The sequence below is a fragment of the Taeniopygia guttata genome, chromosome 1A (assembly GCF_048771995.1).
Source record: "Taeniopygia guttata chromosome 1A, bTaeGut7.mat, whole genome shotgun sequence".
NCBI classification, from domain to species: domain Eukaryota; kingdom Metazoa; phylum Chordata; class Aves; order Passeriformes; family Estrildidae; genus Taeniopygia; species Taeniopygia guttata.
The window spans coordinates 54,227,874-54,243,997 of NC_133025.1; the positions used below are offsets into that span (position 1 = coordinate 54,227,874).

General features: G+C 40.6%; 1 protein-coding gene across 10 annotated transcripts in view; it reads right to left on the minus strand.

Annotated features, from left to right (window-relative positions):
- Positions 1-1,472, minus strand: part of MYBPC1 (myosin binding protein C1) — a 69,623-nt gene extending 68,151 nt beyond the window's left edge. For 4 of the 10 annotated variants that reach the window (XM_072923482.1, XM_072923483.1, XM_072923480.1 and 1 more), the window contains exon 1: positions 1,183-1,472. In XM_072923482.1, the coding sequence (XP_072779583.1) occupies positions 1,183-1,207 (25 nt within the window). In that variant the 5' untranslated portion in view covers positions 1,208-1,472. The remainder of the gene's footprint in view (positions 1-1,182) is intronic. The other 6 variants (XM_072923487.1, XM_072923485.1, XM_072923484.1 and 3 more) reach the window with 2 other exon arrangements.
- Positions 1,473-16,124: the final 14,652 nt, after the last annotated feature.

Consider the following 16,124-nt stretch of genomic DNA (forward strand, 5'->3'; position numbering starts at 1 on the left):
TGTTCATAAACTTGTTAAAAGCCAATACTACTGATAAGTCAGTGTTAAGTAAAACAAACCTATTCAAGCTACACACATGAGCCTGGAAGATCTTTCAGGACTGATGGAAAATAAATGCTATATATAACGACTTCTATACTTTCCATACCTTAAATATTACCTTAAAGATTAAATTCAGTTTTGCATTTGGAAATGCATTAGGGAAGCTGTGTATATAGCGTTCATTCACCAATATTTGAAAAGCACATACAGTCTGCATATTATGGCTCTGCAAGAGCTCTTTATATAGTCAATGTCAAAAAATAATCACCAACAATTCTTACCAAAACTTAGAGATTTAAAAGAAATACACAAAAAGAGCTACAGAAATATTATAAATAGAAGATGCTTATTTACCTTAAATTTTCAAATGGCAGAAAAATCAGTATTAGCTTTTAAATAAATAATTAAACAATAGACAGTCAATATTTTTCATCTTTTTTCTCAGTCTCCAACAGACAATTCAGTCTCTCAGTAGCAGACTACATACTCAGTTTCTTTGCTATGAACTTAATAGTACCACAGAAGGGGCCAATATTACTGACTGTAACTATCCTTCTGAAACATAAAATAAAAATTTCTGCAGTGTGGCAAAATGCATTATTCCAGTTAGACATGTACAGAATAACTTACTACATTCTTCACTTATGCATTTAGATGTATAGAATATATATTCACCAGAACCATAAAACTTTTTCACAAACACATCCTTCCCATTCAATGACTATTAGAAAACTGCACGAAAAACATATCAATGTCCTGACTCTTTAAATCTTAAAAAATGTTTTTTCTCTCTTTTTCAGAGAATAGATAGCTTAGAAGGGTGAAACCACAAATTGCACTACAGAAATCCTGTAGTCTAAAATATGAATACAGCATTTGCTCAATCAAGTAACTTCTCAATATCCATTCAAAGTCATAGTTTTTTGTCTAAAAAAGTTTGTGCTATAGCCCTGCCTGAAAGTTGTTTCTTAGTCTAAAAAGACCAGAGATCTCTAAATATTTAGTGATGTTACGTGGCTATTGTTCCTAATATGATCTGTGGCTGATATCTGCAAGATGGTCTAAAAGGGGTTTCGTGTGTGCACATACTCATCATTCCTGTAATTAAGAAACTCTCAGGTAATTTTTTGTCATGCTTACCATCTTTCTTGGTGGGTTCTGGCATTGTTACAAGGATTCTTTATTCCCAGAGAGTTTCAGTCTTTCAGATGCAGCAAGTAGTAGCCCCAAGTCCAGCGGAGAGTGTGTGAGATCAGTGTGACAAGCAGAGGGTAAGAAGAATTCCTGTGCTTTATATACTGGAGCTGAAATATCAATCAAAATAGCACCTCCTCTCTTTTCAATGCAAACATTTTGAAAATTGACAGTTATGGGAAACCCTTCACATCTGTTGTCTGCAGCTTCTGCTCCCTTGGCTTTTGGAAGGAATCTCTGCTGCATTACATGGGGCTGATGAGAACATCTATAACTTTCTAAATTCAGCTGCACAGCTTGCTCTCTGTGTCCCTCTCTGTGACTTGCAGACACGTATACACACGCAGACAGAGGCTGAAAAAGTGACAGCCATGCTATTAAAGAGCCCCTCCTGCCTGCAAAACCTGTAGGAAATGCCTGTATACATTTATGCCTCTTCCCACATAAAAGTGACAAGTAGGCACAAGCAGCATGCCTGCAGTGTAACATCATTTTTTTTCCTTCAAGAGAACATGGTGTGCAAAGACAGAGTGAGAAGTAGAGTGTTTCTCAGTATTAATGAAAAGTATTATTGTACTCCTGTTTTTAGCAGTGAAGATACTCTGTATTTCCCTTCTGTTTACATCTGGTACACTTTCTCGGGTCCTTTCCCTGTAGCCACTCTCATTTTGGCATTGGTAGAGACTGTAATATTCCTTTCAGCATAAATAATTCATTAACTGGGGAGATTGATGCTGAGAGTTGAGATATTCTCTTCTCCACTCATCCAGGAGATCCAACACTGCTTTCCTTTGCCAAGCCAGGAAACCAGACAGAAGGAATGGAAATCCTATCTGTAGCACACACACAGAGCCACTAAACTGAGCCACTGGGTTGCCCTCCTCTTAGACTCCCACTTAAACTACAAACATGTAGGCAGAGAAAGGCAGGTCAGAGGGATTCACAAAGTGAAGCAGAGGGTACCAGGATTTACTTTCTTATGCTCTTTTAGGATTTTGAGACAAAAGTGTAATAATTAGCACAATACATGAAGTGATCTTCAAAGGTTTTGTGCTATTGAAGCACACGTTCATACTATTAATCAGGTATCAGTAAGAACTAAGCTACGAGAAAGACTGCTCAGTGTATGAATGGAGCCAAATGTTACAGAAAACTTATCTTACATCTTTGAATAGGATTTGAAGATGTAATAGCAGTCATGTGCCTGGTTATTCTATGAGGGTTTTACCTGCAAACTGTTTTTTCTGGCTATTTAACCTTTTTAAAGACATCTTACAAAGGATGGGCATTTTGTTCCTTTTTTTGAAGACTATAATCTGATTTTTTCTGCTCTACTCTATGTAGTACTTATCATTTGACCAATTCATATGCCTGTAAAATACAGAGATAGGCAAGATTTCTGCCTACAAGAACTTAAACAAGGAGTATTAAAGCTATCTTCTTCCTTTATTTCACACCACTATCAAAGTAAAGCTGCTCATATCACTGAGATAATTCCAGTCCTTGGCAAGGAAAGAACTGCCCTGGAAAGGTAACAGAGGTTTTGTCCCTCTGTGGGAGTGGGCTGGCAGTGGTATGAACAGACCTAGTAACATGCCAGAGATCACTTTTTATTGTTCCTTTTTCTTCTGCCAGCATCCAGACACCCAACTCTGTGATGAACCAGAGCGGGATAAGGAGCAGCTGCTGATGCTCTCCAGCCTGGTGTTTCCTCAATGGCCCTTTGTAAGATGTAAAGATATTTTGCTTTGCATTCCACCCATCATGTGCCAAGAGGTGCTGAGAACTATACTTCTGGAGATTCCTGTTAATACAAACAGGATTAAACTATGGTCACACTCTAGTACTGATGGGTTAGAGAAGACCTCCGCTGCAATGTCGCAGTGAGAAAGGATTGGTGGCAGATGCTTATCCTTACAGCCTTTAAAGGCTTCCTTTACAGCAAGAGGAAGAAGTATATTCAGGAAGACAGAATCTTATTCATAGTCTTCCTTTAAGCTACTAAATAAATCAATAATGAAATCACATTTGCTGGAACAAGTGAAAGTGTGTTGTTCTCATCTGTACAGCAAAACTTCCTCTCCATCCTTAAATCGTGAGACTGCAGTCAAAATTTGTACAGGGAATGGTTATTGGATGTACCTAAGTCGTGGTTAGGTGTAGGTGGGAGAATGTTGGTTGGTCCAAAATGGTACAAGGGAGCATCTAACCATCCCCTAGGGTTATGATCAGAGGACAACACATGAAACCACACCCTAGCCCGGCTTTATTTACAGGTAAAGGCATAGCAGAAAAATTAAATTTGCTCTATAACCTCTGGTAGGCAGGAAGGGAGGAAGATTGGTAATGAGTAGAAAAAATAGTGAAATACTATATTTGCCTTTGTAGCCAATGGAAAGATCTGTGCTTCTACAGGTCTGTGTTTTGTAAGGGCCAGCTGTGAGTGCAGGGAAAAGGCTCTTCAGCTGCATGATGTAAATTGAAACTGTGGACCAGCAGCCATCTGAAAATTTGCTCATCCTTTCATTCTTTCCTACCTACTTACTTACATTATATTTGCCTAATTAATTACATTTCATGTCATGTTCTCATTTACTCTGATAAAACATTCCTGTGCTGCAAGTTTCCTGTAATGCAAATTTTAGTGGTATTGTAGAAGGTGCTGCTGGGGTAGATTTAGGCTGTGATACCTCAGTGTACCTCAGCACTAGCAGTGACAGTGAAAGTAGATAATTTCCTAAGAAAGTAATCCATGTTTTAGTCGCTTCAGTCTAATTCCCAGCTGAGTCCTTGCTTCAAGCACCTACAGGTATTTCACACTCTGATCTAAGACATCCTAATAATAGAAGTTTATTTTTCTCCCTGCACAAATACGGCCACAACAATCTTCCCCGTGCAACAATTAGTATTTGGTGCTACTGGGACTTCCATTCTTATACTTCTTCTCCACATTGGCAGAGTGCATGATACTCATCAAGCTTGCCTTATCACTGCATGGAAATGATGAGTTGGTTGGTTTTGGCTATCCATTGTCCAAAAAAAAAAAAAAAAAAAAAAGAAGAGAAATACTGAACAGAAAGAAATGCCTGGTGGTCATTTCTAAACTTATGCTTCTTTGATCACAGAGATGTCTAAACATGCTTACAATTATCCATCCACACAACCTGTACCTTCTCTGTTACTAAATGCATTTCTCTATTCATTTAATGAAGTTTAAATTTTTTACCATTTTTTCTTGCCATCCTGCTCTGCTTCCCTGTGCATGGCAACCACTCACCTGATTTGATCTCGACTCACCTTGTGAAGGAGATGAACCAGAAGAGGAAGCAGTTAACTCCTCTGTGCTGAGCACGTGGTTTCTGAGCAAGTGAGAGGGCCATGAACCACCTCTGGACTCAGCCACAAGCCTATTTACCAAATGACTGAGCCAACCCCTCACAGAAATTCTGAGGTGAAAAGAGCTGAGCTTCACCTTGTTTCTAGACCATCACCTCTTGTTTCTGTACCACAGGACGTAGAACTAAAGGCTCTGGCATCCCCAGCCATCCTTTCATTGCTAAAGCACCTCTGTTTGCACAGGCTGCCTCATGTCTCTGGATGGAAATGTCCCTTCTCATAACTTAACTTGCTCTTCTCCCTGCACACATTGCCTTGTGTCCTTGTGTTTTTTCTGTCACAAAAAGTGAATGTCTCCTGAACAAAATTTATCCTCAGCGCAGTGTGGCTTTTGGGTACCACCATAAGCCCTCTTCCTTCACCACCTCATAGACCAAACATGTGAAACTCTCTGAGCCTTTCCCTTCCATGCCTGCCTCAATTAATCTTCTGTGGTCTCTTTCCAAAGCATGACTATCCTATTTTAACTCTCTTCAGCTTCTTGAGCACTTTCCAAATGGCTGCTAATCAGGGTGTCAGATAATTAAATCATTCTCTTCTGTCTGTTTTTAATAAATTCCCTTGGTCAAACACCAGAGCTGTATTTGCAGTTGCAGCTGCTAGATCTGCATCAATAACTTCCTATTTGCTGCTATTTCAAGGACTAAACTCTCTCACTTACTTCAGCCTCTATTCCATTAGGTGCCTGTCTGCTTGTTGTCAGAGAAAAATTTTCGTCTTGTCACTGAGTCAAAGGGTCAGAACACTCCCAGAAGTCCTGAGAGACAAATCTTTCACCAGAGTATTTAACCAAATGGTAGCCATATTATTTAGTTTTAGTTAGTTTTATGAGGAACAGGGACTTGAACCTTGTGATCCTTATGGATCCCTTCCAACTTGAGATTCTCCATTTAAAATTTTTCCATTTAAAAGTTTTGTTGATATTGAGAAAAGCTGATCAGTTGAAATAGGAATGCCAGGGAAAGATGTAGATGAGTGTAGATGAGAACAGGAAAGGATTCCCATTTCACTAATATGTGTTTATATTAAAAAAAACCCCACAGCATCTTGGGTTTGTTCTTAATAAAGAGTGCAGAGTTTTGAAGTCTAAAATAACATAAAAAAATACTTCATCAGCTGTTATATCTGGAGCTTTGGAGCCTTGAGGAAACAGCTACTTACAGAGCCAAAGAATGAAGGATGATGGACAAAAAACAGTAGCAGATGAGCTTCCCCTCCCATCAGGAGGAACACATAAACACATTTATCCAGAGAGACACTGGAATGAGGTTTGACAGTGTCCAAGCCCTATCCCAGTCCCAGATTCTCTCCTGTGAGGAAAAAGGATGGTAAGAATGGAAAGTTTCCTCCATGTCTGCAGCAGAATTGCATCATAGTGATGACATTTTCTGCTCCAATTCTGCCTTTGCCACATGGGTTCTTTGCAATCATATGTAAGACATTATAGATTTTGGTGAATTTATTTATTGCTATTAGTGGTATTTGATATTTGCTGATAATTTCTTTCCTTTCTTCCACAAAAAATACACTATTTGAATTTGTACCATGATGGGGAAGAATGCTGTGTTTTAGAACATGTCACCTTTTAGGTCTCCATCTAATTTGTGAAGGCATTGCTTTTTGTCTGGTATCTTAACCGAACTTCCTAGTGTTGATGAAAGACACCTGGATTTACCTGGCCAGCTCGATTTAATCACAGCCTTGCACTGTAGACTTGCCAGGAAACAAACTCTCCTACCCTGTCATGCACTCTACTTTTCTTCCATGTAAATGAGACATGACCTTTGTTAAGAAATACTTTCTATATTGATGTAGCATCCACAAATGGGGCCTTACTCTATCTAGCAAGATGAGGGAAGATTAAACTCTAAAGCCTACACTGGATTTTTTTTCCCAAGGCAGTCGGCTTGGAGACACTTCAAGGCATGTACAAGATGTCGTTGACAGATAAACACCACTTGCCAGCTTTACCTTCTGCCTTACAACGACCCAGAGGGTGACATTACTGTGTAAGCAACACATGCCCCGTGGTGTCCTGTAGCAGTCAGAGTGTTTCCTTTCTGACAGTAAATCCCAGAGCTCGGAGGCACTCAGCACCAAAGTCAAGAGCTGGTCCCTAGGTCAGGGCAGCAGGCAGGACAGCAGGAGGAGGAAGGAGAACAGCTCCTTTCTGTCAACTGCTTGGCTGGATCACTCAGAAAATGTTAGGATAAGGGTTGATAAGAAAGGAAAAGCGATGGGACCTTTGCCACTGCTCTTCAAGAGAGGCAGACTTTATTTCACACTGTTTTTAGGAAGAAATCTGAAAGATAACCATGCAGCCGGGAGAGGAGGGGGACTTTGTAGCCCAGGTTTTTGTTCTTGCTTCCACAGGTGAAACTGGGAGCAGCTCCTCACCTGAGCTATACCTAGGTAAGCAAGACCCATGATGGGTTTACAAGCTCCAGTTTATTGGAATCTGTCTGATTGGGAATGCCTAATGCAGGATATCAAGCAGAGGCCAAAGGGCCCTGCTTTGACCTCTTCATTAAGCATGTGAAGTTACCTCAAGCAGCTTACAAAGAGCACATGGTTGGACCCAGCAGATTATGGTGTCCCACACTGTGGGACAGTGTGTCCAGCACTGGCCAGTGAAGCCTGGGATGAGGTAAACATCATTCACCATTGAAAACCAATGGCTTCTCTCTCAGAAGTGCAAATTTTTGTTGTTGTTTTCCGATATGCATACAGCATTTCACCATGAAGATGGTGTATTAATTTTAAAGTATTTTCAGTTCACTTCATTTGTCTTATTAGCAATCTGAAAAATATCAAAAACGTGGTTGTAGCCCTAAAAAGTCCTGAAATCCATAACTAGCTTAGCAATAGCATAGACTTTCTCAAATTCTTTTTTCCAGGTCTGTTTCCCTACTTGTTGTACCCAAATATGCACACCCTCCATGTTGTGAAAGTGGCTGTTCTTGTTCAGATTACCACCATCTCAGCTAACCCTTGCATTATAAATAATCCTATGAAAGTACTTAACAGAAATACATTCAGTTCCCAGGTGTCTAAAAGATCCTAAGCAACTTTCTTAACTGGGATATACCTTAATTCTGTCTTGGAAGACTGGGGTTGATATCCCATTCTTTAAGCCCCCAGCTCTCATCACACCTTCTTTGCTTCCTTTGGGAACTTATGGAGTGTTCATCAGTTCCACTTTGCACAGTGGAACCCTAATTTTATTGCTGCCATGATATATTATTGCTATCTGCATTTCCTGAAAGATATTGCTGCACATGAACAGATGGAATAAAAGATGCCAAGTGCTGGTATTATCTTCTTTCTATTAAAACACTTGTTCTTAGCATAACTGCAGTATAGTTATAACAGTATAATACCCTTGGCTGATTTTTTTGACATATTCATTGTATAGTTTCCTGATACACACCACCCAGTGCTGCTGTGGACTATTGCAGTCAGGATGGGCCCGTTCTCCTTTCCCTTCTCTTTCTCCTACTTCAGGCAGGAGGCCTCCTGCCCCTCTTTGTGCTGGAGCTGTGCAGGATGAGTCAGTTCTGCTAACTGGTCTGAGTGGATCCTGCTCTCCTGGAGCAGGAGGCACTTTATTTCTGCTGGCTGAGCCTGCTGAAGCAATTCCTCTATCAGCCCTGTGATCACTAGACGTGAGGAAACGGGAGCACACGGCAGGAGAGTGGGACTATCTCTCCTAGCTGCAACCTACACACACATAGTGCTAAGTTTAACAGGAAATTATATCCTCATTGTTTCCAAAGTCCACAGTTTATAAACATCCACTTCCTATTCTGGAAGATAATAGAGATACATGTGAATTATTATGTAGTGGTCTCTTAATTCCAAAAACATTTGTTTCATGGAGATGTTTTCTTTATTTATCCAGATCTTTTTTCCTTTGTAGCAGATAAAAGAAGTCAAATTCCTTTCAAACTTCAGTGAACCACTGGGGGGTCCTATTGGTTCACTGAGGAGAGTAAGCACAGCCTGCAGGAACTTGACTGGAAAGGCAGGACTCAAAGCAAACCTGCAACAATCAGCCACGAAGCTCTGCCTTGGTGGAGGCTTTCACCTTCTCACTAAAAGCCAAAGTTTATTCCATTTTTTTCATTTGCTCTGTGAGCCTGGCCAACCCTCAGAACTCTGTAGCTCCCCTTGAGCTTGACAGATGCTGGTGATTTACCTTCTTCCTAAGTACATTATGTGATGAAAGGAACAACATACCCCCCTTCTGCACTGACGGATGTGCTCTTTTGTGTGACACACTTAATCTGAATGGCTGAAAGACAGGAACGTGGTGGCAGCACCCCAGCTGCATTTATGAACATTTTTTGGCTTTAACATGAACACAGTACCTCTCTGCACTAGTGTTTTCAAAGCCTTTGTAACCTCTTCACTCTGAGTCAGCATTGGGCTGCATATTAGTGATGTTTTTTAAATAAGTCATGAGGAGAATTCCTTGGGGGAAACCCTGTGTATAAAAGATTCTGACTCAAAGGTTTTGGACATCATCTAGCATTAATGTTAAAGATAGGCTATAACTAAAAAAGTTACATGTATTGGTAAGATTGAAAATTAGAAAAGACTGTTAGAATCAGTTAATAAGGATTTACTGCATTAACTAAGCTTCACAAACAGCCTGGTGAAAATAGGCCAAACAGCCCAGTTAAAATAGTCTAGAAAGAATATTTTATATACAAAGGAATAAACACAGATAAGTAATGGTATTTGAAGATCCACGTGAGGTACTGGATCAAAGACAGGAGCCCAGAGATGTGATTTTTGTTCTTTGTCCTTGACTCCTAGTCTGAGGCTGCTTCCTGGATCTTTAAAACCTGGAAGAGAAATCCCAGGAGGATAGATTTCACTTTTGCCCTGGGTTGCCCATATGACATTCAGAACGAGCACTTGTTTTGGCCTTTGGGGTGAGATCTCTTGTGCTTAAGTTTTACTGAGTGCAGTGCCAGCTTCTGCATCTGAACTCATCTTTCCCAGCCATGGAGTCAGAGGAGTTCTGGTCACAGGTCTCAGCTCAGCTGCTTAGAGATGATCTCACACAGCCATCTGAGAGTGCCCTCTGCTATCCACCACAGCCTTCCACTGCCCCTGCAGGCTGCTTGGGTCCTCACTGCCAAATCCATCTCTGTCAGATGGCTTAACAGCTGCAGGCACCCCTGGTGGCACTAGACACCTATCTTGAGGCACCACCACTTATCAAATGGGGTTTACAGGGCAGTGCAGAGGGAATTTTAGGATAAGGTAGCTCATATTTTGGAATTTGATTGTGGTACCCCTTTAAAGTGACCAACCCACATGTCAGTGCTCCAGTGCAGACACCCAGAGAGCCCTTCCCAATGCATCTTTCACAGGGATTAATGATTATGAGAAATTTTTAGGCTCAGAACTGCAACAATACATTGGATACCCAAAAGTGAGGCCTCTCATGTGTTATTCCCCTCAGGGGAATAATGAGGATCTCCTCTCAGCTGCCTCATGTGCACCAAACCCCAGTGCTTGTGCAGATTCTCTCTGAGCAGCCACAGCAGCTCAGCCCAGTCTGGTGTTTCACCCTGGCTGTGACTGTGAACCCCCAGAACTGTGTGTGAGCCAAAGTCTTTCATCTGTGCAGATTTGAGCCACTCAGCTCCATGTCTTCTCCTCCTCCTGAACACAATGTTGGCAGTGCAGTGCATCTCAGTGTCCATTCTTTACAGTATAGGGTCTGACTATTCCTTTCTCAAAGACTGATGTTTTGGGGCAATTTTTAAATTTAATTTGTATGCTTTATTAAAAAACAAAAAAAAAAAAGAAAAAAAAGAAAAAAAAAGATGGTATTGCAGGCACTCTTCAATGGGAAAAATTCTTCTTCCAAAAATAAATCCTCCTGCTCAAGTTAGAGCCTGAGGCTTAGGGTATTAGCAGTCTGGAACCATAACAATACAAACACATGAGAAGCCCAAAAGGGTTGAAGAGCATTTGTGCACTATGCCATCACTGCTTTCTTATTACCAGCTAAATTACCCTTCTGGGATTTCTTCAACAGGATTTTTTTCCCTGAACATGAACTGCATAAGCAGGAAGACCGTGTGATATCTACAGGCATCTTAACATTCATGACAAACTTTTTTTTCCCAAGAGTTAAATTTAAAAAAAAAAAAATGCTGTTGCTTGAAATATATCAGCAGTAAACTGATCATTTAGATGGTTGAAAATGTCTTTTTGTGTAAGCTTCTCAGGCAGATAATGGCAGTCCAGCCCTTTCCCTGCCCAAAAGGCACCAGCCGGAGTCCCAGACTGTTTGGTATAAATGTTTCTTCCTCATGAGTCTTCCTCATGAACCACTCCTATGGGCATTTTGGCCAGTTCAGCTGGGCAGTGCTCAGCACTGAAACAGACTGAAAATAAGCAGGTATGCCAAGAGAGCTTATACTGCTCAATAGTGAATATGAAGTGCAGAATTTCTAATTCTGTCCTCTGTCATTGTCACCCTGAAGAATCCAGTCTCTGCTGTAATGTTCATACCTACAGAGCTAAGTAAAATGTGTGAAAATTTCCATTTCCATTTTTCAGTAATAATGTAAATAATTTAACTGGGAGAAGTTTGCCTCTGGCTTCCTCATCACTTAAAGTTGTTGAGCCTAACAACTGGAATAGACATGGCATCCTCATGAACAGAGCAGTTTATACAATGGCTTAGAAATCCAGCATCCTGTGTTCTTCTCCCTGTTGCCACACCAGTCTGTGGCACACCACACAAGTCAGTTTTATCCTGATTTGGGAGATGTATCATTCTCAGGAGGACAGTCTTTGTCCTGATAGTCAGTTGTCTGTAAGATGCCTGTATGTACTGGCACACATAGCCTTAATTCAGAGAGAATTAGTCTTTTCAGGATAGTAAGTGCTTAAAGAAGATTTTAAACAAGAAGATGAAAGACTCATGAACTGCAACTAAGATGTAATTCTGTTTCTATAAAAAGTCTCAGAAAAAGAGAGAGTTGTGAAAGAAAACACTTGGGTATTGTGATAAGTAGGATGAAACAGATGCAAGCAAAGAAAGTGAAGTCTGGATTATGGCACCTTCAGGGTTTGGGAGAGAGAGAACATGAATTGGCAATTTGGCATGGAGAAGGAGCAAATAGTGAAAAATTCAAAGGGGAGGGATTTTGTTGATAACTTAAGCCCCTCTGGGTTATAAAATGAGGTTAAAGCATAAGGAAATATTTAGCCTGAAGACCATATGAATGGCTGAATAAGTGAAACAGCTCCACTGTAAGCAGCATGATACAACCAACAAGTTCAGTCAGCCATTGTCATCACACAGTTCTGGTGTACGAGCACATATTTGCACACAAGTGTGCTCCTTCCCAGGAACTGATCCCACTGAATCCAGCAGTGCTCCCTGGTGCAGGTGCTGCTGGGAATGGAGAAAGAAGCCCTCTGGGAATTCAAAGAGAATGCAAAAATCCATCATACTCCAAAGAAATTCTTCTACTCTCCAGGTAAGGGTATAATTTCCTAGCACTTGCAGAAGGAAGGGCAAGGGTGACCAGCTCTTGATTCTTCCAAAGGAAGAAAAAGTTCTGTCAAACAAACAAAAAAATTTCTGCTGTCTCTGAAGGTGCCCAGTTCCCAGAAGTCTAAATAGTTCCATCAACAATTACACCAAAAAATAAGTGTGTATCAGCCACTGTGTTTCCAGATGTTAAAGAACATCCAGCTGCCCATAGTTAACCAGAAAATGACTTTAAAATATTTTAACCCTTTGTCTGATTAATTATTTAAATATTAAACAACATTTTAATACTGTATCTGTTGGATCTCATAGCAGCAAACATTGCAGACCATGTGGGCTCTGACATGACACAAGGTTCCTGTATACTTATAAAGCTAGTTTCTAATCCTGCCCTAGACACTAAATTAACCTTTCTGCCCTTAGCATTTTGCATGGAAAAACTGATGAACCTACTGAGGAAAGGTCTACTGTAAATAATACTAGCCCTTAATTTTGTCACTATTCAGTAAATGGTGCCACCAGGAGCCAGCAAGCTCACACTAAGTACTATTTTACTTACTCAGCAACTAAGAGCATATCAAAGTGCAAAGTGTGCTTACTGAGATGATTGAGGGGACCAAAATGTGCTCTCTCTCCTCCATAATAACAACATAAAACCTAAATTTGTAGTAATCCCTAGCTGGGATGCCCTTCGGACATTTGCATATTTGTCTCGGATTACATTTATTGAGTTGCTTAACTGGTTGCCCATACCATTTGATAAAAGCTTATAATGTCAAGAACTGAGCAATTATCTTACAAAACCTCATTGCTTTCTGATATTTTCTCTATAACAAAGAGTACTGGATTATGCCTTTAGGTTTTGATGGGTTTGATTCCCTATATGCTGTTCTGTTATTGATGGAATAATCCATTACAGCTGCTTTTTAAACTTTTCCTTCTCTTTTTTTGTTGAAGCACAAAAGTCTCCATCTCAGAATCTGCTACCTTGCATGTGCAGCCCACAACTTTAACGCAGTTCATGGGTCTCACTTTCCCAGTCCCCACAGATTTCTGTTTCACAACATTTTAGGCAGTGAAGCTGCTGGAAGGAGGCACTGGAGGATGCCTCTCTGAGTCAGTGACGCCCTTCAAACCCACTGATTCTGCTACGAGCAGACCTGCACGTCCTCAAGCACATTCTCCAGTGAGCACTGTGCAGCAGACACGGTCTGCTCATCCAGCTGGGGAAGCTGATAGTGCCTAACCCCACTGAACAGGTTTAAACCTACCAACTTCCCTTCTGGGGGATGTAACTCCTTTCTCAAGATCTGTCAGTGAGGCATATTTTGGCTCAAGCTTTCCAGACACCTCCTCTTCACTGACATTGCCTTCCTCACTGGAGCTATCACGGAGGTTGTATTGCACTGGCAGTATCCCTTGGCACCGTGTCAGTCTGACTCATCTGCCATTTCATTACAGGGTCTGAAAACAGCTGCAGCTGTCAGAGGTTTGATGTTACTTTGAAGCATCATGATAAAACTGTGCTTGCTGAATTATTCTGGTAAATACAGCTTCTATGGTGTCAGAAGAAAGGTACAAAAAATGAAGGGGGCATTATGGGCACAATTCCCCAGCCTCGTTCAACTTTGAGCAGTTGCCCAGGAACTCAAAACCACAAAATAAAACAATAATACCCTGTTACAGGGCAAAAAGCAAAACAACTTTGACAGAAAATATAACAGAACCAGAAAGTATTGTATAACACATGGCGTAATGCAGACATCTTTACAACTTAATCTTTTACTATTACTAGAATTTATTTTTCTGTGCAATGGGAGCATTTCATGAGTATAGTATTTTTTCCTTTAGTTTGTAATATTTTTTCTTAAGAGTACAATAACAGGCAATATTTCTTACTTCAGCATTATTCCTGAAAGCCTTAACATCCCAGTTTTATGCATGGTAAGTACACTTTTTCATATTACTCAAATTTGCAGATATGCACATGCAAGCTCTGCAAAATTCTGTCTCTGTCCATGTTTTAAAAAGAGCCCCAAGCATAATATCTACACCAAGTGAACATGTCAAGTGTGTGAATAACTTGGTTTGCAAGAATAGGTCCACTAACTTCAACACAAGAACTTGCACTCTAGTGAGGAGTGCACTGTAGGTCCTGCCATGTAAACTTACCTTTTTAAAGGACACCTACCTGTATTTACACTGAATAGTGGTAGCAGATTTAGCTGTGGCAGGCAGGAATAGAATACAGGCTGCAAAAGCCATACAAGGGTTAGCTAGATATTTGGAGAGGTTTTGCAGGCTGTATGGAGCTCTGTGGTACAGTGGCTATACTGCAATCAATCCTCGAAATAGTTCTCTTAAAACTGACAGCCACAAATTCAGACTTAATCTCTGAATCTGGCGGCTCAGCTCTAATCTGCTGTTTCTGAATTGTCCTGAGAATAGCCACAAATCTGTTTCCACCACCTCAGCCAGGAACTGAAGAAAAGGAATAGGTGTATTGTCAGTGCTAGAACACAGGTTATGCCTACTTCAGATACAACTTTCAAAACTTCAGTTTTCCTAAGTTGACTCTTTAAAATTAACAGTATTTATCAGGAACATTTTATGCAATTTCAAACTAGGATAATTATGGTGTATCAAATACGTGTTTCTGTGAAAAGAATTCATCTTTTACAAAATTTTTGAAGTCATTACAGAAAAATAGTAACTCTTTGTTGAAGAATACAAACATTCCTATTTAATTTTCATATTTCTATACATTTTTTGTCAAAGATATTTCTGTCATTCAAGAATAGCCATGGGTTCCCTTTCCCTTTGATGTCAACACAAAGACTGAATCTTACTTTTTTTTATAAACCATTTTCCTCAAAACGAAACAGTGTCTCAAGACACTCACTGCACTGAAGGAGGAAACAGAATTTAGTATTTTTTGTTTAGGACCATTTTCTCAGACAGAATTCTGAGACAAATGAATAGGGCTTTATGCCAACAACCAGGACCAGCACAAGCAATGTGAAACTGGCTGGCACCAAGAGTTAAAATGTACAGAAAATCCTCCTAGCAGTGTGAAAGAGGAGGTAGCACAAGAAAGAAAGAGCTAATTTGATTTTAACTATTACTTGCATTGCAATATTCTACTTCTGTTTAATTTTTTAAAGATACCAGCACTTCAGCTGGCCCAGAATGAAGCCGGAGGCTCGGGGCAGTGCCGTGTTCTCCCAGTGCCAGTTGACATTTATGTTGTTTCAGAGTAATATATCACAAGGAGAACGAGCAGTTGCTGTTGCTGATGATGTCAAGGTGATGGCACGATGGAAGTCTTCATACTATCCCTGGAATCACTAGGCAGGAGGCACCCCCTGTCTGGGCAGCCGCAGGCAAGGGCTACTTTGCATAGTAGTCACTGTGCTCTTGGAAATCAGAGAGGACATATCTAAAGTCAGATAAAACAGGAGTGGGTCCAAGCTTTTGCAACAGCCCTAGGCTTTCCCACATGCTGTTTTAAAGGTCTCTTTAATTTGTGTTTATCTCTTTATTCCCCACTGCTAACTATGGCCAGAGCTCTGGAGGAAGGACAGCTGCTTCTTTGCTAGAAATTAGAAGCACACATTGTGCCAAAAACACGGGATTTTTATTTAATGAGAGGTTTCATGACAACTCCAGCCAAGAGGCTCTGACAAGACTTGAATAGTCACTGCAGCTTTGGCACTTATTAGAAGTATAACTAGGCACTTCTCTAGCTGTTTAGTTCAGAGTATGTTTCAGAGGAAGAAGAAGCTTTTTGCACACAGCAGGGGCAGTTGTGTTCGAGGATTCAGAGAGCAGCCTTCGGTAGGGCCAGCTCGGAGCTGGGGAGGAAGAGACAGGCAGTGGTTGGCTCTGCCCCCTCACCACAGCCTGTCCTGCAGAGTGGCTAAGCTAGCATGAGAAAGCAGATTAGTGACAGATTACTTCCCCT